The sequence below is a fragment of the Numenius arquata genome, chromosome 5 (assembly GCF_964106895.1).
Source record: "Numenius arquata chromosome 5, bNumArq3.hap1.1, whole genome shotgun sequence".
In the NCBI taxonomy this organism is placed as follows: domain Eukaryota; kingdom Metazoa; phylum Chordata; class Aves; order Charadriiformes; family Scolopacidae; genus Numenius; species Numenius arquata.
In genome coordinates, this window is record NC_133580.1 from 36,585,031 (window position 1) to 36,608,500 (window position 23,470).

A 23,470-nucleotide genomic window follows, 5' to 3' on the forward strand; every position below is an offset into this window, starting at 1 on the left:
GCCAAAGCTTAGAGCAACCACGGCAGTCATTCAGTATGTAAGCTGCCTTCCCCAGTACTTTCTAGCCGTGTCTTTGTGTGCCAAAGATCATAAATTCCTGTTTGTGGCTGCAGTTACAGCTGCAATGAGATTTGCCAGCACAGATACCCCGTGCTGGCTTTTCTAACATGTGCGTGTTCTCAAAGAGAAGGTTTGTTTATATCAACCTTTTGTTCACAAATATCCTTATATCTGGCCTATGTCCTGTAAATAAAGGGATCACATGCTGTAGCAGCCTCCCTAAAATAAGGGATGGCTTAATGTACCCTGCTGCACCCTCTTCTTAATGACACTGCGTGTTCTCGCTGTTAATTGTTGAGTTATGAAAACACATGTATTTGTACACTGAGAAGTTTGTGCTTACTATAAACACTTTCTCTATTTGTTGGCTTTCCTTTTAGCAGCTGCGGTTTAAAACCAAGGCAAGCCAAAACTTACCATTATCCTCTGTCATGTGATAAGAACTTGGGTGCCTGTTGTTGCCAGAACAAATCAAGCAGGGGGGCTGGTGTTGTTTGCTTAGCTGACTATTTTTGTTTAGGTTTGGGGTTTTTTTGTTTTTGAAGTCTGTCATGGCAGTACATTCAGTCCCTATCCAAAGTAATAATTTGCCTTATCACTCAGGAGCCTTGCTGCCAGGTTTACATAAGGGATTGCAGCCAGGCAGCGCTGCCCTCCAACAGCCCTGGATTCTTCGAGAAAACTGCTCAGGAAAGGAGCAAAGGTCTGGTGTGAGGTCGCTGGGGAAGTGGTGAGGGTGGTTACCTTATGCATCGTTCAGCAGCAGCCTCTGTTGGGCCCTGCTCTGAGCCCTCGGAGGAAAGGGTTTTTATGTAGGGTATTGTTGCTGTTTGTCACTGTCTCTCTTTAGGTTGTGTTGAGTTAGTTTTTCCAAGCTGACTCATTTAACTTTGAGAGTACATTTGTCTCCACCCTCCTATGCAATCAATTCCCTTCTTTCTTGCATTGTGAGATGCTGGCACTAGGAACTGCCTTTACATAATGAGTTGTTAAGCATTCAGTTTTCTGAAAACATAGCCACAAAGACATGTGATTTATGTGTCTCTCCAAGGTAGGTGACTCTGAATGGTGAGTCAGGGCGCGGTCCCAGCTCTTTCTGGGTTCTTCTCCCCTGGCTATAGCCAAGACGTAATGACAGTCACAGTAACGTGCAATTATGTAGATTTTTTTCCATGCAAGTCACCTGGGTGGATTTCAGTTTACTTTTCCAAACATTTGCCCTGTCTCTTCCACCCTGAACGGGTTACTCCTTTAGATTAGGCTTTGTCCTTTACATTATCCTAACCTTCATATTTACCTCTAACCATCTTATCTTTGCCTCTCTATGAAACATTTACCTGGTGACAAGTTATGGGTTGTGAGATGGAGAACATTTTCAATCTGATGCTGTGACCTGTGCCACAGAAGTAGAGGTTCGTCTTGGAAGCAACAAAAACCATAAATGAAACAAAGATCTGATGACTCTTAGATGTAAAAGCAGCACTTCAATGCCGTAACATGCACATGGACATGTTCTTCTTTCAGTCCATGAGCCAAGTATATTAGCTTTTCCTGTTTCCTGGGACAGCATCCAGCAGCCTTAGAAACCAGAAAGGGACTACAGTAAGTTCACAGAAATTGCGTAACAAAGCTGAAAAAAACTGACTCCCTTTCTGTATCTTAGGCATTGCCCTCTCAGCTAGAAGAATTCTTTATATTGTCATCTTGTTAATTTTTTTTTTTTTGTAGCTGTTTTTGCTGTGAGGAGAAAGTCCCTTCATCTCATGAGGCTAGTGGCTTCCTGCTACCAACTGGGTCAGACAGTAGTTTTTGCTGTAGGCAATAAGGTGCAAACATCTGTGACAATTTTGAGGTCATTTTCAAACAAAAGCATTGGTGATCTCTTATGGGAGAACACGCAGTGGATAATAAGGAATTTAAACCAGCCTTAGAAATCTTTTTGCTTTTAATATTTGTGTTTACAAAAAGCAAGACACCCATCACTAACCTGCCTTACTAGCAAGTAGGGAAGAGGCAAAGCCTCTGCACTGTGACTTGACTTATTTTTACTGCAATAAGTGAGCAGTTCCCTCTCCTGTAGCTTCCTTAGCCTGTCTCCTCAAGTGCCTGGTGCATTGTTCAGCTGAGGAGGTTCAGCGTAGCGTGCCCTGTTTCCGGTAGCTTTGCAGAGCAAGCAGTTTTCTACCACCTGAAGTTGTGAGGTTCCCCTTCCTGTGTGGCTTCCCAGAGGGGACATGGCCCGCTGTCCTGCAGGCAGTCTGCAGGAAGATCAGCGGGCAGAGGTCAGCGAGTTCTCAGCCAGGCTTGTTTGCTGCTGAACTTCCCAGTTCAGCTGAAAGAACTGTGCATTTGGACGTTGTGTTCGGCACGTTGCAGTGTAGGCTGATGGAGTTCAGCTGTGACTTCCCATGACACACATGTATATTTTTAATCAAAGTGGTCAGCTGTCTGTCTAATAAGAAAAAGCTGGGGGTGGCAGGCCAGGGCTGTCACTCACTGTTCTTGTCACTTTGCTTGCATCTGTTTGAGCTGTTTCAGTGTTGTAAAATCCTCCTCTTTCATGGTCAGTGGCCATGAGAGATTTCCTCGCATTTTATCTGTTGCAAGGAATGCGATCCCAAGCTGACGGCTTATCTACAAATTGCACTTTTTCATATTGGTTCAGTGCCTTCCTCCTGGCCTGAGACGGTTGCAGTTAGGAAGTGTGAAGATAGTTCTGTTTTCTGAACCAAAGCTTTCCTTTTCATTCTGCACCTGCTGCAAGAAGTGTATTTGCTCTAGTGATGACTAAAAAGAGAGACCACTAGGTAATTGCAAAGAAATTACTAAAGGCCACTTGGATGGTAATGACTTTCGGTCATTAAGGCTTTGACAGGACTCCTGGAAACAAGAGATTCCACTACCAATTTCTTGGGCCCTTTCACATTCTCCAAGCTCTCCACATTCAGAAAGTTTGAGTCATGTAGGGAGGGATAAATATCTAATAAAATAATATTTTTATTGTCCTGCATTATGGACAACCTAACCACCATAAAATGGTCACTCTCTGGGAGCACCATGTTTTATAAAATGTATAGATGTTTCCTTCAAAAACAACCCCCCAAAACTCCAGAAAGTGTCAAATTGCAAAAAAATCAAGTGACTGCCATTCTGACAGGGCTATTGAGCATCACAGAAAATGAGTTTTCCTCCAAACTCTCGTTAGCTTTCGCTCATTAGCTTTTTTTTCTCTAAGCTAACTCATTTCAAAGCTAAACTCTCGTTAGCTTTTTTTTCTCAGGACTGTGAAGATGGGTTGGGAAGTTGCACACTTACGGACCTTTCTCTTGTCATTCTCAATGTTCTTGAATAACTAAGCGTAGGCTTATGCTGAACGTTTGCTTCACTTCAGTATCCACTTGTGCCACTCCTAACATTGCTGAACCTGGCCTGCAGCAGGATAGGAGCCTGTTTGCGCAGCCTGGACACTTATGGAGTGGTTAAACTCAGAGCTGATGTTGCAAATGAGGGGCACAGCAGTGAGCTGTGCTGATTGAGCCCAGCATCATTGTATCTGGCTGTGCATAAACAATAATTCATGTTTCTTGATGTATGCAAAGCTGGGTGCAAGAAAAAGCCCTTGAACTGGCCTGAGGGGGCTGTGGTCTGGTCAAATACAGTCAGGTTTTAATAGATGTGGTCAGAGCTGTCTTTTAGCCAGGATCTCTCTTGCTTCCATGGGCAGATACATCTTCTAGCTCTAGGCAGAGAGAGGGAGTAAGTCTCACCCAGCTCACTCTTCTCTTAGTGCCTCCCAGCTGGAGTCAGTCTCTCCCGCCAAGTCATCTTTTCCCACCGCCTCTCCCGGGAGCCAGCCCAGCCGCTGGAGCACTTGTGCAAAGGGAGGACTCCTTTCCATCATGTCATTAACTGAAGAAGAGGAGTTATTTCTAGAGGGTTTTTCTAGAGGGTAACTCTGCCAGACTTCCTCCCTTGCCAACACGGATGGCAGTTTATCTTGCAGTGGAGTAAGAAGCCCCGTGCACCAAATGTGAATGGTGTGGCCTGCTCCTCCACTTTGCCTTCTGATATAGTTGTTATTTTTGTAAGGCTAAGGGTGAACTACAGGCATTTCACTTGAAAGGGCCTTAGAAAGCAGGAAATATGGTGGGTGCAGAGGCACAGAGTTTAAAGAATAGTAGTTTTGTAGAGGATTGGAAGGATGTTTTTGGAAGGTGGGGAAGTGTGAAATCAGTGACGTTTTTGGTAGGGAATACAAATAACGCAGGGACTACCAAGGGCTCATTTAAAAATTTTTGGAATCTTTTTGCTGACAAACAAATGCTTTTTCTTCAGTGTTTTCTATGGCAAACATTTCATTGGTCTGAAACAGCTGAATTTTTAAAGGGTCTTCATGCAGACTGTTTTATAAAAATAACAGTTTAGAGGAGTGGGAGAAATGTCATTAGATGCTAATGTTTAGGAATATCATTAGATTAGCAGAGCTTTGGAAAAAGCCTGCTTTGAAAATAATTTGTACACGACCAGAGTCCTGCTTGTTTGCTTGCTCTCCCGTGCTCCTGCACTTGAACTAAGTGGTGCAAATGAAGAACCTAGTGACCTGTTGCACAGCATGCTTTACCCTGTTTCCCACAGCAATTAGCTGGCACAACCATTCATTACTTGATGCTTTCCCAGAAAACCCTTTAGGAACCTACTCCCAGTCCTCCCCCTTCTCCAGGAGGGAGGCCAAGAAATAATTTCTGGGCTATCCCATGGGGCGAGAGTCCTTCGGAACAAGTTAAAGTGGCTGACAAGTGGGAGAGGCAATGCTTGCAAAGGACACTCCTGCTTAATGAAGAGCAGCCACAGCAGCTAATCCAGGTCTCCTGGGGGCTTGGGGTGTCCCTCTCCATGGGAAATGCGCTTGCATGCTTGTCTGTTGGCTGAGATCAGGAACTCTGAGAAGCTTTCAGCTTGGTGTTTACTTTTCTCCTGTCACAGCAAGTTTAAGGAACAATTCTGGAATCTGTTTCCTCCTCAATAGATTTTAACCAGCTTTGGTTAAAAGGTAATTTGGCCTCCAAGTTGCAGGAAGGAACAGAAGATCTACAGTGCAAAAAACCGGTATATTTCCCACAGATAAACAGCAAAACTTATATTTCTATGCCAGTGTAAAAAATAAAAGGGGTAAAATTAAGTCAACTGAGAGCAACCTGCTTCTCTTTTGGACAAGAGGAGTGTTAGTTAAGAAAATGAGTAAGAGAATTCTGCAAATTGCATCTGGGCAGTTTATCTAAGTCTTGGTGTTTCTAAACAGAGGCAACTGTAAGTTGTAGGAACTTTAAAAATTCGCTATCATCTTTGATGAATTGTGTCAGTAGTTAATTATCCTCGCCATTTAAAAATGTCTCATTTCTAGTCATAATTTGTCTGTATTTAACGTTTCCTGCATGCATAGGCTGTTTTCGTTGCAAAGCACTAATGTATGGGGTTTAGTTCTTGCGTTCCCTTCATGGGTTGTCTGTGAGCACTCTTCAGTTTTTCACAACTTGCTTGAGAGTGGGAATTCCTGAACTGATTGGAGTCTTCTGTAGCAACCACTCCAGTAGGGAAATATAGACATAATACACCTTTTCCATGCAATATCCATGTTGATGCCTGTGAGCCACACAGTCACTCAAAGCTTGTATAGAAATGCTTATCTGGTGTGATGTTGTATCCCCCAGTAAGACCCATCACCTAGCATATAGTTCCCAGATTTGACTGGTCTCTGGCTGTACAGAAACTTCTAATGCTGGCTTGCACACAACATACGAAAAGAACCACCAGTATTATTCTATCTTTCCTTTCAGATCATTGATAAAACCATTAAGTGATACTGGGCTGAGTACTAGCCTTGGAAAGTTAGTACTTACCCTCTTTCTGAGGATTCCCTTTTTACTAAATTATGTTTTTGACATATTAGTTGCTCTTTCTTCCTGTTTGTGCTCTTTTGGACAGGGCCAATTTAATCGTCTGTCTGCTTTGTTTGGACATGAAGAGCTACCGTTTCCAAATATGGTTTTTATTTACATGTGACTTGCTTGTTTCATGTGTGCACACAAATCTTCTAGCCTGGGGGAGGTTTTCCAGGGTATTTCTCATTTGTAATTGCAGATGTTTATATGCACAAGTACTCTAAAGAGAAAAATGCATGTATCAATGCATGAATGTTTACATAAATAATGGATTTTTAAATTTTGTGTTGGTGGTATTTTGAAAAGTACTTTCTTTACTTTTCAGTCTGATGATGGCTTTGCTTTGCATTTCATGTTTCTGCCAGGGGGAAATTATTGCGTAATTTAGTAAACACTGTGGGAATACATTGATGGTATTGAGCAGAACCCCAGCATCTTAAAAACCCTCAGATTTTACCAGACCAGGCAAGATCTCTTGTTTATCTTTTTTTTTCTTTTTTTTTTTTAAAAAAATAGTGTCTGATTTGTGTATGACAGTGCAGTGAAGCAAGGGATAACAGCTTTCCAGGAGGCAGACACAGCCACATCCTCATAAAATCCATTATCTAGATCACTTACCTCTTGTATCCTTTGGTGCTGTTCACAGATCTTCTACTCTTGTTGCTTTATACACTGAGAAAATTACTGTGTGTGCAGCTAAGTATGGAAAGAAAAGAAAGAGGAGAAAGCACTTCTGTAATGATGATTGACAGGAGACTTCCTTTCCAAACGTGTGTTCATTCTTTAAATGTCAATGGTGGTGGAGAAAAGTGATTATTCATATTTAGTTCCAGACAATGTCTTTTTTTTCTGGTTTGAATCTCAGCAAAAAATTTGCAAATCAAATAGTTTGAACCCAGGTGTTGCCTTGGCGTAGGTGCTGAAGTGTGGAAATATGTGTCAGTATTTTAATTTTTTTATTATATAACTTTTTTTTATTGTTATTTGCTGTCTATTTTGTTGAAGTAGTCACGACACACTAAGGAGCATACAGGAGTAAGTGGAGAGGGTTCTGTGCCTGTCCTGAGGGACGGTGGTTTTCCCCATGCTCTATGTGTATGTTTGGTGGTACCATAAATAGCCACTGCGGTGCATTGTTGCTACCAACAGATGAGTTTGGCCTTTCTGAGCAACAGGAATGCAAGAGTTGTATGAAACTTGCAGAAGAGGTTTTGTTTTCATGTTTAACGTGGGAGAACAAATTCAACAAGTACAAACAAATCCAAAACAAAATGTTGTATAATCCCAGGTTTTATATGTGTTAACCCAGCTTGAATTATGCAAGTTTAAAAGGGTGTAAGAGGGCAGGGAGAGGGTAGGAATTCCTGCCTCTGTCAAGTAGCAAGTTGGCTTTAACGTAAACATCTGTGAGAAGCAAGTGGAATTGTTTGGAGATAAGACTGCAGTTTTCTGACAGTTTTTGTCTGCCTACATTGCGCCACAAATACGTCGCTTGGGGTCTGTACCCATGAACAGGAGAGGTGAAGAATTAAGGAGTCGTGTGCTCATTTAGCAGAGTGAGAGATTGAAAGGGCCCGCTGAGATGATGCAATCTGAAGTAAGGTGACATGCACCATGGGGTGATTTCCCACCATTTGAGTAGCAGATACTACTGCTCTTACTGACGGTTGGCCACTATGCCCCGAAGTACTTTTTAAAATTTCTCTCTTTGACATTTCTCCACGTTAAAATCTTTTCTTGCAATATCTGCAGCTGCTCCAGGAATAATTAAAAACCTTGGGAAATTGGCAGTGCTAGCAAAAGCCCACCAGCTGCATTTTTTCATCTTTGATCTCCTTTCTTTTAATGGGTGTTGAAGTTGCATGCCAGTGGGTGTACAGGGAAACGTGAGCTAGGGTACCTCTTCTTAGTCATGATGTTTTTGGCAATGTTAAAGAGGCAGGTGAGGAAGGAGAGGAGAAAACTGATACCCCATTGAGGAGACTCCAAAAGAAGAGAACAAAACCAGAAGGTGGATCTGAAGGTTCTGATGGCCCAGGGAGTCCTGGGCAACTTTAATGTTCTCCCAAGGCATCTGGTTGATTTTAGCGTCACGCCATGAACTAACCTTCACTGATGCCAACTCATAAATTAATCTTTCTGGTTACTACAGCATCTCTTTTTGTTAGTGAATTCTTTGTCAAGGATCTTAGTGCTTTTAAGCTCATTTATATGAGCAAGTCCCATGGAAGTGATGACAAAATAGCTAGGGTATAAATTCAGACTACAGCAGCTATTTGAGTTATTCCACTTCTGTTTATTCAGCAAGCTGCTCTGGAGAACCCTAACTCCTTCCCGATGTAGATGGGTCCTTAGTTAAATGTGGAAAATTAATATTTTTTTTGGCATCCTGATGGTAACACTCAGTTTATAGAAGTGTAATAAACTATGAATAATTGTGTGTGTATAAAAAAAGACTGGCCAGGAAGAGGCAATTTGATTTATTGTCAAATTGTGAAACAGTACAAGGTGCTTTTGTTTTATATGGAAGAAGTTTTATGTATCAGAGTAAAATCTTTTTCTCATGGTTTCAGTTGCTTAAGAGCACGTATGGCACATTTAATTTAACAGGAAGTCATCAAGATATTCATTTAATTGCCACAGATAAGAGCAACCCAGATCCGTGATGGCAGAGTGCTTCATCAGCGTTGCTGACTTTCCTAAACGAGGGCCCTGTGCTGTGCCTGGCGTGACTGTGGCGCAGCAGAACAGGCTTGTGCTGAGGCAACGGGCAGAAGCATTGCTAATGCGCTTCTTCCACTCAGCCTGCTGACAGGAGCAAATATTAAACAGTTCAGCGTACTGAAGCGGAGCCACTTCTCAATCCACCTCTGCATCTCTGCTTTCCGAGGCTGCAGCTGCCCGCTGCTCTTGTTTTTAAGATAGAAAACGCCTCTGCCTCCTGCTGAGAAAGGTCAGGATCTGTTTGGCATCCCTGTGAAATACCTGATATCCTCCTGCTAACCTGTGAGCGTCTGCTGCTTCTCCAGAAAGCTGATGTGGCTCATGTCTAATTCGCACCTACATCTGTATGGAAGTATTAAGGACACAGGTTCTAAGCTCTTGCTGCAGCTTTCTCCCAAACCAGTGCCAGTCCTTGCTGGGGTTGAAGGTGATGGTGCTTTTAATATTGACTTGAATTTTTGAAGATTGGCACGTCTGGCTGTACCAGCATTAGTCATCAGGCTTTTACCGCCTAAAATGTTGAAAGGGTCCATTCTCTTATGCCCCTTTATCAGTTTGAGATTGTCCCCTTCTCTGTCGCATAAAGTGTGTGGTGTGGTAACACTGTTCACAGCTCGGGCAGCAGCACAAGTGTTTCTGTCCAATGTCTGGGGAAGTTGAAGGTGCTTCCTTAGATGTTCTGGGCAGAGGAGGTGCAAATTTAAAAAAAAAATCCAAAACTTTGCGTATGGTCCTTCAGCGGCTATCAAAAGTTTCACTGCAAGACCTTCTGACAGATTGTGGGCTGTTTGTTTTCCAAGGCTGCTGTGTCCTGGGAAGTGGCACACCGATTGCATGGGGTTCTTTTACCATTCTTCCCAGCCCTGAACTTCCACCAAACAAAATGGTGTGATTCGTTATTCCAGAGCGGTGTTTGCTCAGCAGCCACAGATGTAGAAGCAGGAGTGTTTCAGCATGGTCCACTGGGAGCGTCAGCAAAAATAAGGTCGGCTTCTGCAACATTTATCTCTTCATTTCAAATGTTAAGGCAAGGGTTTTCATATGTTCCTCTTCGCTGTGTGTGTCCAAATTGGTTGGCCCAAACCTGCCGAACCCCAGTAGCATCTGTTGCAACCCGAAAGGATGGTGAGTTCCAAGGCCCAGTTGTGCCGGCCCCCTGTAGACAGCTATGCGTGGTGAAGGCGTGTGTATGCAGCAGTGTAGCTCCGGTGGAGCTTGCAGAGGGGGAGTAGCCCAGTGATGCTGTGGTAGAACTTCGGGTGGGCTAGCTGCCCTGCCCATGGGCATCCCGCCCGCCGTGGCCGTGGGGAAGGAGGTTGTGGGTGGCTGCGTTGCACCCTGGGTGACATTTAGAAAGGGGTTGGTGGTGCTGCTTATAGTTACCAGAAGGGCTACAAAACACCTTGTGGTTTGGTGTGGGGGTTTTTTTTGTTCAAAGCTATCCTGCGGTAATTAGCCCGCAGTTTGTGGCATTTCTGTGCAGGTCCAGGACGAACTTGGACATCATAAACCTTTCGGTTAACCGGTGGGGCGGGCCGGTACCGGGGCTCTCCCGCTCCCCGGCGCCAGCGAGAGGGGGCCGGGCCGGGTCCCCGGGCGGCGGGGCGGGTCGCCCTCAGCCGCCAACCCGGGGCTGGCGGCCCCTTCGCCCCTCCCCGGGGCCGGGCCGCGCCGCCGGCTCCCCGCGGCGAGGCGCTGGCGGGGCTGCGGGCGCGGCGAGGCGGGCGGGCGGCTGGCTGGGCGAGCGGGCGGCGGCCCCATGGCCAGCATGGCTTGCGAAGTCATGCCCCTGCAGAGGTACGTGTCCGGCCGGGGTGACCCCCGGCGCAAAAGGCGATGCGGGACTGGTGCCGGGATGCTCGGCACGGGGGGAACCGGGACTCCGGCCCTGCCGGGAAGGGCAGCGCCGGGCCGGGCCGGCTGCCTGGGCAGTGTAACCGGTCAGTGTATTAACGGGGCTCCGGGGGTGGGGGAGATCTCTGGCTTCCTCGTGCGGAGGATGGAGGGGGATCGGTGTGGCGCCCCAAAATCCACGCAGCCCTCTCCTTGGGGGGAGCCCGCCGCAGGCAGGGAGCGGCTCAGGGGTTTGTAGGGATTGAGGTGCCCCGCGGCCATCCCCTCCCGGTGGGCGGTGGGGGTCTGCGGCTGCCCGCGCCCGGGAGAACCGCTCCCTCCCGCCGCCTCACTGCGGCGGGGGCTGTAATGCGGTAAGGGAGCCCCGCCGGGCTTGCCCACCTCTGGCCGGCTGCTTACACACCCGGCGTGGTCCGCCTGTGCGGCAGCATGGGCGAGAGGTTTGGTTTTCGGAGGAAAAGGGCTGCTGTGTTTCTAGGCTGTCGAGACACACCTCCCTTCAGCACCAGCTGTGAGTGCCTACCTGTGCTGGCATGTGCTCCTGCTACGGGAAGGCAGGGATAGCTGCAGTCAGGCTTCTGACATGGCAGTGCACAGACCCACTGGGGCAGGGAGGTGTGTGCGCACAGTCCTTTTACTAAGTCATTAATATTTTTTTTCCTTTTTGATTGGTCTTTCAGTTCGCAAAATTCCGCGCTCCATACCTCCCTAGCCTTATTTGAATGGGCTGAATATCAATCTTTATGTAATCTACAAAGCAGTAAATAAGGAATTTAGCGTGCCATTTCAGCACTGTGGTGGTGCTGTTTCAGCAGAAGCTGCGGAGTTGCTGCTTACTTGGATACGATGAAATAGTAACCAAAATTGCTGCACAAACCGTTACTGTGTTGATAAAGCGCGGGGTTCTCTGCAGATGGATGTGGAGGAAGCCTCTTTTGCAGTAATGCAGTTGCGGGGTTCCATGTTGGTGGCTGCAGAGAATCAGAAATGTGGTTTGAATGTCTTAAAGAAGTAGTCATAGTGCATCGTTTCTATTTGAAGGACAAGTCTCACACAATATTTTTAACCTTTTTGTGTTCCTGGGGATCTGTGACTGTCATAGCGGCAGTCAGACCAAGTGCTTGTTATTGTGCCAATCTTGACTCTTCACCCCAGGGGAAGATAGGTTTCACAGGGTAGCTCTAATTAGACTCTTTGGGTTTTTTTTGTTGTTGCAAGGATTGATTCTCGATCAGTTAGAAATGCACTCTGCACTTTAAAACTGAAATTTTTCTTCCAACTCCCATTAAACCTTCAGCAGGGTACAGAATTGTTTGAGCTTTGCAGTTAGAAAAAGATTATTCACATAATTCTGGCTTTTTTTTCCTCATCTCCTTGATCTGTTGTTAGGATGTGTATACTATGCTTTTAGCACCTAATCTTCTTTGGACCTGGGGGCAAACAAGCACAGGCTCCCAGATCCCTTAACAGCCGCATTCTCTAGGCTGCACCTTTATTTTCCTGTTCTTCCCCTTGGAACATTGTCTCCTCCTTTCTTAGTGCAGAGTTTTACCGTGGAAGAGGGTCTTGCTGGCTTCAGGCATGTGTTTCAGCTTCAGGAAGGTGATGCCTTGTAATGGTTGGTACCAGCGTGGGTAGCGACATGCTTGTGGTTCCTGTGAGGTGGGCAGGCTGATGCTACTGCTCCAGCTGAGGGCATGGCCACCTCTCAGTGCACGAACCCTGTTGCTGGATCTAAAGCAACAGGGGCTAGCGGCAACCTCCAAGTGCTGCGGCTCAGGGAACTTCCCAAACTGTGAGCATCCGTCTTCCCCTCTCGAAAAAGCGAATGAGCTGCCAGCAATGATCATGCTTGGTTCCCTTCCTGGGCAGATAAACTCCCTCCTGCCTGTCTCCTACAGGTGCCCCGCTCTGAGCTCTTTTTGGGCCACAAGCTGACCATGCTGTGCCTGCCACGGGAACCCTCCTGTGCTGAAGCAATAGGAATGCATCTCTGTGTGGCTGGTGTGTAAAACTTGGGAGAGGGAGAAAGGCTCTGTTTAAGAAGCTGTGACTTTTAAATAGCATTTGTCACTAGAGTGGCAAAGTATTGTATCTACCAAGGTATCTGTAAGCTGTGAGTATGGCTTCTTAAAAATCATATAAAGTGCTTGCATAGAGCCATATGTACTATACAGTGTCACTTTATTCTATATATAGATGTCTGCGGAATGGCACATGATGGGGTATGGTGGCCTGCTGCGAGGGAGTGACAATGGGGACATTAGGGTTCTATTTCATTGCACGGGAAAAGGTGGAAGGCCAAATGTGTTGAACCCTCCACTGCAATAGGTACTGTATTGCCCGAGCACTGTAAAAGGCACCTGTGAATGTCACACGGATTGCATTACTTAATTTTCCAGCACCCACCAGTAATTCTCTTGTCTGTTGCTAACAGGTGAACATGTTTTCTGAATAGCATTAGCTTACTTTAATAACCTAGATTCCTAGTTAGAGCATTACTAATGCTGTTAGTGTATGTTTTAATTCATTTATTCTAGCTCAGTCTATTGCAAGCTTAACAAAAGCTGTGCAAAGCTGAAACCTCTAGCGACCGCCTTTGCCAATCGCATCTGCCAGTTTCCGTAGGAGATAAGAAAGGCAGGTACACGCTCGGGCCTTGTTTGTGATCAGTGGCCTCTCTCTGGCTTTGCACTTTGTTGGAACAAATTGAGGCAGAGGAAGGGTGAAGCTGTCACAAATATTTTTAGAAAGAGCATCTAGTAGAAGTAGGGAGTATGACTGATCTGCTTCTAACCTGTCCAGCAACAGTTGTCTGCTCGCTTGCAGTCATCATCGAGGTTGTTTGATTTACCTTACTGGTTTGTTTGCTTGGGGTCTTTTACAAATACTGGGTATTTTAGCTTGAGAACACTGTATTCCACCACATTTTCTTCTTTTTTTTTTTGGAATGGCGACTGTGTTCTCTTTAACAGATTAGTGAGCATTTGTGTGTGTAAAGTTGTGTCGTAAATAAGTCTGATCCCTTGGACTTTGTTATCACTTTCTACCCAAGGTACTGGGAGCACTTGACAAGCCCCAGTGAAGTATGTTCTGGAATATGTATGTAAAGTGAAGTATGTTCACTGAGGGTGGAGAGAACTTGTACCTGATTTTGTTTGGTTGGTTTGCTTTGAGTTTTGGGGTTTTTCCTGGGGGAAGAATGAAGAGCAATTCAAACCTGTGGTTATTGGCGTCCTCAAGTTATAGTCGTAGCCTGTTACAAAATGCTATGTGAATTTTTGGCCTTCCAGGCTGATATTTGACCCACAGCTGGGTACCCTGTCTTGTCACAGCTGCGACGTGATGGGAGTAGGAGCCTGGGGAAGCTTTTCCTGGGTACTGCTGGGGGCGGGTGGTAGTGGTGGTGGGCTCTGACTAAAAGGAAATTCATGTGGAAATTTTCTGTGGTGTTTGCCCTGGGGTGTCCACCTGATTAAGCAAGAAAATGTGAATATTTGCCTAAAAACTAGGCCCTTAGATAACTTTACTTGAAGTGTGCAAGCTTTTAACAAACAATCCTGAAATCGAAATTGCTGGTTACCTAGTAACAGTTCTTCATCATTATAATGCAACAGGTATGTGTGCGTTATGCAACTTCACACTGTTAAATTCTGAGAAGAGGTGAGACTTTGGCTGGTACTTTCATTCCGCCTCTTTCCGACCCATTTTCTAGTTTTATCCTAGTGAGGACTACTGCCAAACCACAAGCAGAAGAAAAGACACTGCCCTGTCTTTCATAATAAGCCCCAACTAGTTTAAGAAGTAAAACAACAAAAGCAAGCTGTTTAACATTGACGTCATTTTAGAAACGATAAACATATTTGCAATCCAGGAGGATAGTGAGTAGAAAATAATTATACAAAATTATGCTGTCAAGGGTTCCAGTAGATTCAGATAGGTTAATATAAATGGAAAACCAGCCTCTCGCTCACAGTGGCATTTAATCAGCAAGAAGTTCTGCTCATTTCAGCTTGCCATGGGATAGCCTGTACTTCCCTGATGTGGCTTTGAAGTAGGAGGAGGTGTGCAAAAAGGCTTCAGTGTATTTTTTTTTTTTATTTTTTTTTTTCCGTTCAGGCAACGTGCCTCAATCTCAGTGCCCCCTCACACACATCCTGCACCGTTATGCCTGTGAGTAATGCAGTATATTCCAATGTGTATGGCTGTGCTGTATGTTAGCGTTTCCTAGAATTAAAAGGCTTGTATCATTAAAAGGCTGTACCTTACCTTGTACTTGGCTGTGGAAAATAGAACAAGAAATAGTACATGCTCCTCGGATGTGTGACAGAGTGATCCTTCGTATTCACCACAGCTTGTCTCTGTGATATAGTAATATTGGCATTTTGAAGGCCAGATGAAACAGGACACAGAAGCTCATGCTTTTGAAAGGCTAATAGGGAACTCTCCCCCAAAGAAATCCCTTTCTACGGCCCCACAGTTACATTGCCGCACACTGTGGTCTCGCAGGCTTAAGACAGAACTTAGTTGAGAGATCTTCACGAAAAACACTGCTGAAGGCAAGGCTTTGGGATAGGCAGTGGGATCCTTTCGAGATTAATATTTAAACCAATACCACCATCACCCAAGATATTGGAGATATTTTGCGGAATATGTGAGTTCAGAATAAAGAAGCTGGGTTGTCCACCTGGTATTTTGACATGTGGCTCATTTGGTGTGTAGCTTATGCAGGTACTTAAGCATGAGCTTAACTTGGTTCAGTGGTAAGTATGGTTAGGTGTAAGTGTAACTATTGTGAAGACTGGAGATAAATATCTGAAATCGTATGTTACGGTTTTGGCGATAAAAGTTACTCTTCAGGGAAACTGCAAGTGTCTGCATGGAAATAACTCTAACAGAGAACATTTGTTTCTTAGAGAGTTACTATATAGTGTATTTCCTCCTCTTTGCCCCTGTGATTAAGGGTATAGAGCAAGGGTGGCATTGCTCAACAATTGATGGTAAATGCTGACTTTTAATGATGACCATTGTATCACCACAGTGTTATCATGTTAGATTAAATTTATGGTTAGTCATGCATCAAGGATGGCATTACTCTTTCTTCTTTTGCATAACATACCTCAATATTCTTGGGTTATTTGAAGGAAGAAACTTATATTGCCTGCTACTTCTCATTTGCAAAAACATTACCTTTTACCCACTGCTGTGAAACACAAACTATGAGTAAATCACTCTACTGAGAAAATAAGTATGCAATAAATTTTCATGAGCAGTTTCAATCTTGCATTTGTCACAAGCTTGAAATAGCTTTTATGGGGAAATAACTTGGGGGGGGGGGGGGGGGAGAAAGAAGTGCTTAAAATTTGTAAGACAAGACATTCAGCAAAAAGCACTACTGAGGCCTCAAAATTGAGGCTTCCTTGAAGCCGTTTTTAGTGTTGTTAATGTTGAATATAAGTATCAGAATAAATAAACAATATTGTTAAAATCCCCTGCAATAGGAAAAATGGCGTGTCTGTTAATCCAAGGTGGCACAGTGGTTCTAAATGGTGGGAAGAAAACAGGAGGCAGATAACTTTGAAGTGAAGTAACCCAAGCTTAGTCTTCCAAGCTGCATTAACTTTTGATATTGTTAGTAATTTGACACCAGTGAATTTTCAATGCCTTTTAGTTTGATTGCATTAAAATTAGAAGCAGCAATCTTGTTGCCTGAAAAAAGTATCCTTGCTGAAAAAATAATTAATTTCTTTTGAAGTCCAGAATATCTGTGGCGGAATAGAAAGCGAGCCATTTCTTTATCTAACTTTTGAGGTCAGAACAAATAGAGGCTATGGCAAGGCATTAGGAAAACATGACCTTGGCTGAGCAGCATGACCCTGTCGGAGTCTAGACCCTTCATCTCTGGTGCAAAATGTTGACACTTGAGTCAAAGTACATTTTCATGTAAAAAAAAAAAAAACCAACCCTTTTTTTTAATTTAATCAACTAAATGTCTCATTTAACTTTTGAAAAGAGACATGGAGTAGGAAAGCAGCAGTAGCTTTACAGTGGAGGTTCCAGTGCCAGCAAGCCAGTATGGAAGGACTGCTGATAATTAAGTGCAAATAAAACAAGGGGGAAGGGCCCTGAGGCACCCTCTGATCTGGGGTGTCCATATACCATATGGGGTATCCCATATGCGTGTGGATAATTTGGGAACTCTCCATCTAAACGGATGTTTTACAGCTTCAACTCTGGAACAGGCTCAGCAGCTTCCTTGCGCTTTCTGAAGGGCAAGATGAGACATAAAAGAAAAAAAAAAAGAAAAAAGAAAACCATCTTTGCATATTTGAGAATGCGATGGGTGAACGGTTGCTTGTAAGATTCCTGTTGCAAAAGGGGGAGGCAAAAAAAGGTAACTGTGGTTCTATAATGCAAATTTATCGTTTAACAGTTAGACTTCACCCAAGCTTTCCTATTTCCTTCTTCAGAGACAGAAGGGATGCGTTGCGTAAATGCTGTAAAATATATGTGCCTGAAAATCCTAAGATGTGCTAAACTAGCTGGTGGGCCGTACTGGCGTTCCTTCCAGTCTGACAAACTTTTTTGTTAGCTCAGTGGAGGTCACAAGCAACAATATTACTTCTTTAGCCATAAAATAAAGAGAACAAGTTTTTTCAGTTTGGCTGATATTTGTTTTGGTTTTTAGCAAGGAGGAAGTTATCAGATACTTAGGTGTTCTTTAGGAGTGTGAGAAATCGCTCTCCCAAGTATTGCATGAAAGCGCAATTCATTTCTGTTTAATCCCTCTTCTTAGGGGAACTATGTATATGTTTGAGAAGAAAGAGACTGCTGTATTTTGCACTCACCTGCTTGGCCAGGTAGTTGGCGATAGTTGAATAAATAACAGATTTTTTTTTTTTTTAATTATTTCATCAGTTCAGTGCTTTCTGGCCATAAAGCATGTATAAAGCTGGACAAAACTGTGAGGGCATAAAAAAACAAACAAACAAACAAAAACCCCAAACAAACAAAACCCCCCCTAATTTACTACGAAACCTCCTTGCCTTGTGGATAGATTCTTTGCTGGGCAAGGCGGAAATTTAGACTATCTAAGAGATGCACATCTGAATGACTTGTCCCCTCCATACTGTAGATGGCTGACTTGGTTTGCCACGTCACTGTGCCAGGTATTGGGCTTTCCTTTCTTCCTGGAAGGATCGTATACTCCTTTAACCAAAGAGGAACTATACAGCCCAAGTACAGTACAATTAAATGTTAAAGATATCTTAATGATTTCTAGCATTTTCTTTTGAAAGGCTACATGATAGAAAGCAATGCTAATAAACCCTCAGTACAAGGCGTTTTAAAAACAAGCAGTTGTTTTGTAATCAGCATGGTGTGAGTGATAGTGACAAAGAATCCTGCGTGCAAGGTTTTAAACCAACTTCTAGCCTGTTTGTTGTGTAATATCAACTGATGATCATTTATGATTCGTATCTTGTACATTTTTCTTGCTTGTCTGTCTCTTTTAGATCCGAAACCATGTGATGAGGTATACACAGGTTTAAAATCTCTCTCACACAATTTTCATTTCTTTCGTTAAACTAATCTGTGCTTGTGTGTATAACATAAGCACATCAGGAATAATTAGTTAATTATTTCATAAAGTATTTTAACCAAAACAGAATCCTTGTGCACTAAGTGATTACAGTAGGGCTTGGTGGTCACACATCTAATTTGAGGGATTGTGAATTATGTGGAATAGCTGGTTTAAATCTGTTCATAACTTACACAGCTCGTGTCTTCCAGCTTGCACAGATGAATTGACTAACGCGCATGAAATTAGGGAAAGATGTTTGGGATACGTTAATGATGAGGAGGAAATGGATAATGTGTTTTATTCAGGTGCAGGAGGTCTTTTTAAAGTTAAAAGATATTTATGATTGTCTCAAAAGTCTAGATTTCATAGTACAGATCAGTACTGCACATGTAAAACTACAAAGCACTATTGCATAAGAGAGGTTATGCACAGCTCTAGCTATTATTGACCATGTGAAATTTTGAAACATGATGATCTAAATGAAACTGGTTTTTGGTTTATGATTTCTCTAGAGCTTTTTTTCTCCCCTATTCCCAGCTAATGTTCTTAAAATATTTGTTCCTCCTCAGTTAGTTTGTATGAGTAGATAATGGCTTTTTTTTACAGATATAAAAATTGCTTGAACTTGTGGAGCAGCTGTGAAAGAAAAGGAAGGAGATACAAGAGGTTTCAGAGTCCCTGTTGAATACTTTTCCATCTGATCTGTCAAAGCAACTAGTGGGAGTATGAATATAAGAAAGTTATTTGGGCTTTTTTCAGTGTCATTGTGCTTCGATGACTTGGAAGTTAATTACAAACCCTGAGATGAGGAAGGGGTTTTATGATGGAAAAGAAAGCATGTTTGGTGTGACTTTGACAAGTGCCACTTGTACACAAACCAGCATTTGGTGTTGTCATTTGAAGTTGCGTTGATGCACAGAAATCTTGATGGCGCTGTGAGCTTTTCTCTACGTGAGAGAAAACATGTTTTGTGTGCGCCACTGGGACTTGTTTGCATTGAGATTACAAGTATAGCTATTAACATAATGAACTGAATATAGTAAAAAAAACTTTACCAGCAGCTTTGTGAGTTTAAAGTAGCTTCTTCAAACTTTTTTTTTTTTTCAAGTATATTCTGTAAGTGCTAAATAAAGAGAGAACATGCATGCAAGCTGAGAGACTGCATGCCGTCAGGAGAAGGAGCCTGCACCTGGCAGAGGTTCTCACCTGTGCCTTTGTTGCAGGTCGTCTTCTGGGAAGGGCAATGATGGGCACTTCCATGTTTCCCTCTACTGCCCAAAGCCATAGCAGTTCCTTACAAAGACCCTTCAGATGATGTTCGCCTCAGTTCACACACAGGCAGCCGTGTTACCTGCCTCGCTGCAGGCAGGCGCTGCTTTGCACAGCTCCTTGCGCTGGCCGGGGCTGGGAGGAGGCCGACAGCGGCGTTTGGTGCTCCCCCAGCAGCTGCCGACTGCAGCTTGCTCGAGCAGCTGATGACGGGCTTGTGGAAGTGGCAGCAAAGTTTCCAGTAGCAGCCGTCCTCCCAGTCTTCTTGGGGAGCTGCCGAAAGCTGCCCAGTCAGTGTTGCGTTACAGAGGAGATGAGAGTTTTGGCAGACGGCGCTGATTTCAGAAGCGGCTTCTCTTCCTTCCGGTCTGTGGTATTTCGTGTTACCCTGGAATCAGTATTTCAGGCTTCCCGCATGACGTGCTGGAAGGACTTTTCTGTAGGTGTCCACAGTTGTCTCTTTATGAATCTCTGCGTACTGTAGTGGGGAGGTCGAAATGATGCAGAATTAAACCCCTGTGATTTTTTTCTGGTATGTCAGTCTGCTCATCTGTCTGTCTGTCCACTTTCCCAGCCCTTCTGACTCCCTTGCATCCTGCCTCCTCCCTCATGCTCTTGCCCCCCAGATGAGTTTGGCGTTCGTATTTGTGGATCTGTTATGACATTGGCTGGGTTTGAAACGAGCCACGGCAAAACCTGCCTATGGCTATATTCAGTGTGAGCAGGGTGCTTGCCTGGCTGCCGGCCAGTTTCAGCTCCTCTTGCTGAGGGAGCTTCCTGCTGGCTCTGGTGGAAGCTGCAAAGATACCTGTGGGTATTTGATCTCCTAGCTACAGAATGCACGGAGATGTTCCTTTCCCCTTTATTCTGTGCTTAGAGAGGCTTTTGTAAACCAGTAAATAAAATCCTTCAAAATTCAATAGATGAATGGATTCAGGCCGGCTTTTCAAAAATTGTTCAGGCTCGATCTACTTCAGATCCTTGTTGAAAGTTGGTTGGGATGTTGGGGCGATCAAAGCCCCCGAGTAACTTGAGTTTGAAGCTGAGCTCGCCTTACCCAGAGCGATCTCCCATATTCTCTCATCCTCTGAACAAGCTCAAAAGTGATGGATGTCTTCACAGCCTGGCAGTGCCCCAGGACCTGTGGCTGAGTACCTGTGACAAGTGGCTGAGTGCTGGAGTAGTCCCAGGCTGCTGGAACAGTGGGAAAGCAGCAGGGAGGTGCTCAGTTTCCAGCACCTGCGGGATGTTAACCTTTTTCCTTTTGTTTAAAGTAATTTGTGCAGCTTCCCATCTTTTCTGCTGAACTTGCTGACCCTATTAAAAGTCCCTTGGGGACAAATCGACCTCGGTGGCATTTCCTGCAGGCTTGGAGGAAAATGACTGTCCTGCTCTGGAGAGATACAAGGCTTAAATGCCCTGCAAGAGCAACCACTTGTCTGGTTGGAATGACTAGGTGAAATTTCTTTGAACCCCTTCTTACAGCAGCACGGTCTTGACTTAAACCATTGGTCCACCACACCTTTAAGCTTCAGTGCCCCAGCAGCTCATTCTTGCCCTTGTGCCAGCACAGGCATGATAAGCTGGATCCGAGAACTGGTCGGCCACACACCAGGTAGTTATGTTTGGGCCAGGTCAGTTGACCACTGAAAGACCGTTTTGCCAGGGGAGCTCCACACCTGCCAATGGCAGCCCCTGATCTTAAGCCAAGGCAGATTTCAGCATAGCCAAATTGGCTTTCCACAGGAGCGATAAACTGGGGAATTCTTAGCCTCATGCATATAGCCGTGGCCGTTTCTTTGCTCTCTCGAGATGTCATTTGGTTTTCTTCCTCAACTTTTGCAGGTTGTTTAATTCTGGAACAGCAGACAGCAAAAAGCTCTGGTGGTTTTGCTGGCAAAATACTTTATTGTTGCTATGGGAATAGTCCTGGCACTGCTGCAGAGCCGGAGTAACTTGTGGCTGTCTAGCAGGAGATCTGTTACACCACGTTTGTGGACACTGAGAAATGAGTTGGATTCTCAGGATTTAAGGAACATAACATAGAGCTCTCTTCCATCAGTACAACCAGAGGACGAAGCAGACCATGAGTGTTGCCTCTGTAACAGGTGTTACTGTTTCACTTCTGTTATCTCTACTGCTGAAGAGTATCTTGCTGTAAATGAAGTGCAAATACAAGGCAGAGCTGCATACTAACTTTAAAAAATATGTTTTGTTTTTAGCTCCCAAGAAGACGAGCGGCCTATGTCACCCTTCTATGTGAGGTATTTACTCAATTGCTTTAATTTATTATTTTTCTATGTGGGATAGACTTGTTATTGAAGTTAAGTGTGGGAAATGATGCCAGAAATATTGAAGAGACTGTAATCAAACTGAAGATTAATGTTAAGTTTGTAATAATTGCTCAGCTAGTGGGATGAATGAGTCTTCAGAGATATAAACTGTTGAAGTTATTTTGTATTTAGAGATGAGGCTCAGGGTTTTAATGCCAGTCTTGTAAATTCTTAATTAGAAGACGGACATTTGTTTCTTCTTTTCTTCAGTTCATTATGTAGCTTAGATGCCCATCATGAGTATCTTATAATCTGTAGCCCAGGAGAGATTTCTGCCACATGCTTTGAGGAACTGGCAGCGTGTGCTGCTCAGAAAGAAACCAGGAACCAGATGGTGAGTCAGCAGCAGCCCATACAGCAACTGCCCTGCTGCTGCAGCCCAGAAAAGCAGGAGAGTGCCTGGGACCCCGGCGTGCCTGCCCGCAGGGAATCGCCCTCGCGCCGCATCTGAACAAATTGCGTTTCTTGTTTTGCCAACTGGAGGGCAAAGTCACTGCTTGTAAAAGTGGCCTAATTCTATTGACATCAGTGAAAGTTTGGTCTGCTTGCTTCGGTAGCAGGCTCAATTCCAGTGCTTTCATTAGCACTTAGTGGAAGAACAGAAGCCAGGGCAATTAACAGTGAAGGACTGCATAGGAGGAAGGGCCACATATTATAATTGGGTTCTTTGATCTCTGCGGAGTTTAAACAAATAAAAAGAAATTCCTGTGGTGCTTTTTGTGAGACCAGTGATATTTGGAACTTTTACACTGATCTCTTCAATTTGTTAATTCTCACATGTATTCCTGTTTATATTTGTAGCTTGGGTTTTTTCTTAGAGAATTTTTCTAACAAACTACAGAAAGTGTGCATTTCATGCATACTCTTAATATGGAGTCTTGCATTAAAACTGTGCAGAAATGTGGGTCAGTGAACTGTTCACGGACTAGCCTGGTTGGATGGTGTTGTCCGTCTGCCTTCATGTTGATTCACCATCGTGCCCTGCAGTGTATTTGTGCAGATGTTGCCTAGTTTGTGCTTCAAAAGCTCCAAACTGTCTGAGGAGGTTCTGCCTTTTCCTTTGGGAGATAATTTTGTAGTTGCATACGCACCGCTATCACAAGTTTTCCCCAGTTTAAATTCTCATCCTGTCTTTCAGTTGAAAATAGGGCCCCTCTTTCTTTTTCTTTGTGGCTAAAAGTCACCTTCAAATGATTGCAGGCTTTCATTACATTTCCATTTGTCTTACTGCTTGCAACTGCCCTTCCAAGCCCTTTCCTGGATCATAGAAAAATGATGCAGGAAGGAGATTCTCTTCAGCTGACCTTGTCAGATTGCTGAGGAGATGGGGAGCATGGGGACCTGAGGAAACTAGCGTCAAAGCAGGACATTTTTGAGAGGGAGGAAGCAGATTTGGACATCTTAAATAGAGACACAGGCATATTTTAATGGGGAGCAAAGAATGAGCGTGTCCATTGGAATGAAGGGATGGCTTTCCATGGGAATATGTATTGCAAATAGGAAGGGAACAGTCAGGAATAAACACATAGTTGGAAAGTGAAGAAATGGCTAGTAGGAGCAGAGAGCAAGCAGCACACCTTGCAACATAAGGCTTCATGCCAACCTTGCGTCTCTTGTAACATTGCTGAGACACAACTACGTGTAAATAAAGCTAACAGCTTGTAAGTCTTGCTGCTATTTATCACACATCAAAAATGTGTGCTCCTGAG

General features: G+C 44.1%; 1 protein-coding gene across 2 annotated transcripts in view; it reads left to right on the top strand.

The window, feature by feature from the left end:
* FAM13A (family with sequence similarity 13 member A) overlaps nucleotides 1-23,470 on the top strand; it is a 131,446-nt gene that overhangs the window by 62,082 nt on the left and 45,894 nt on the right. Inside the window, exons 1-2 of one of the 2 annotated variants that reach the window (XM_074148341.1) lie at nucleotides 10,436-10,520; nucleotides 21,651-21,692. In XM_074148341.1, coding sequence (XP_074004442.1) covers nucleotides 10,483-10,520; nucleotides 21,651-21,692 — 80 coding nt within the window. In that variant the 5' untranslated portion in view covers nucleotides 10,436-10,482. Of the gene's footprint in view, nucleotides 1-10,435; nucleotides 10,521-21,650; nucleotides 21,693-23,470 lie in introns of those variants that run through there. The other variant, XM_074148339.1, reaches the window with a different exon arrangement.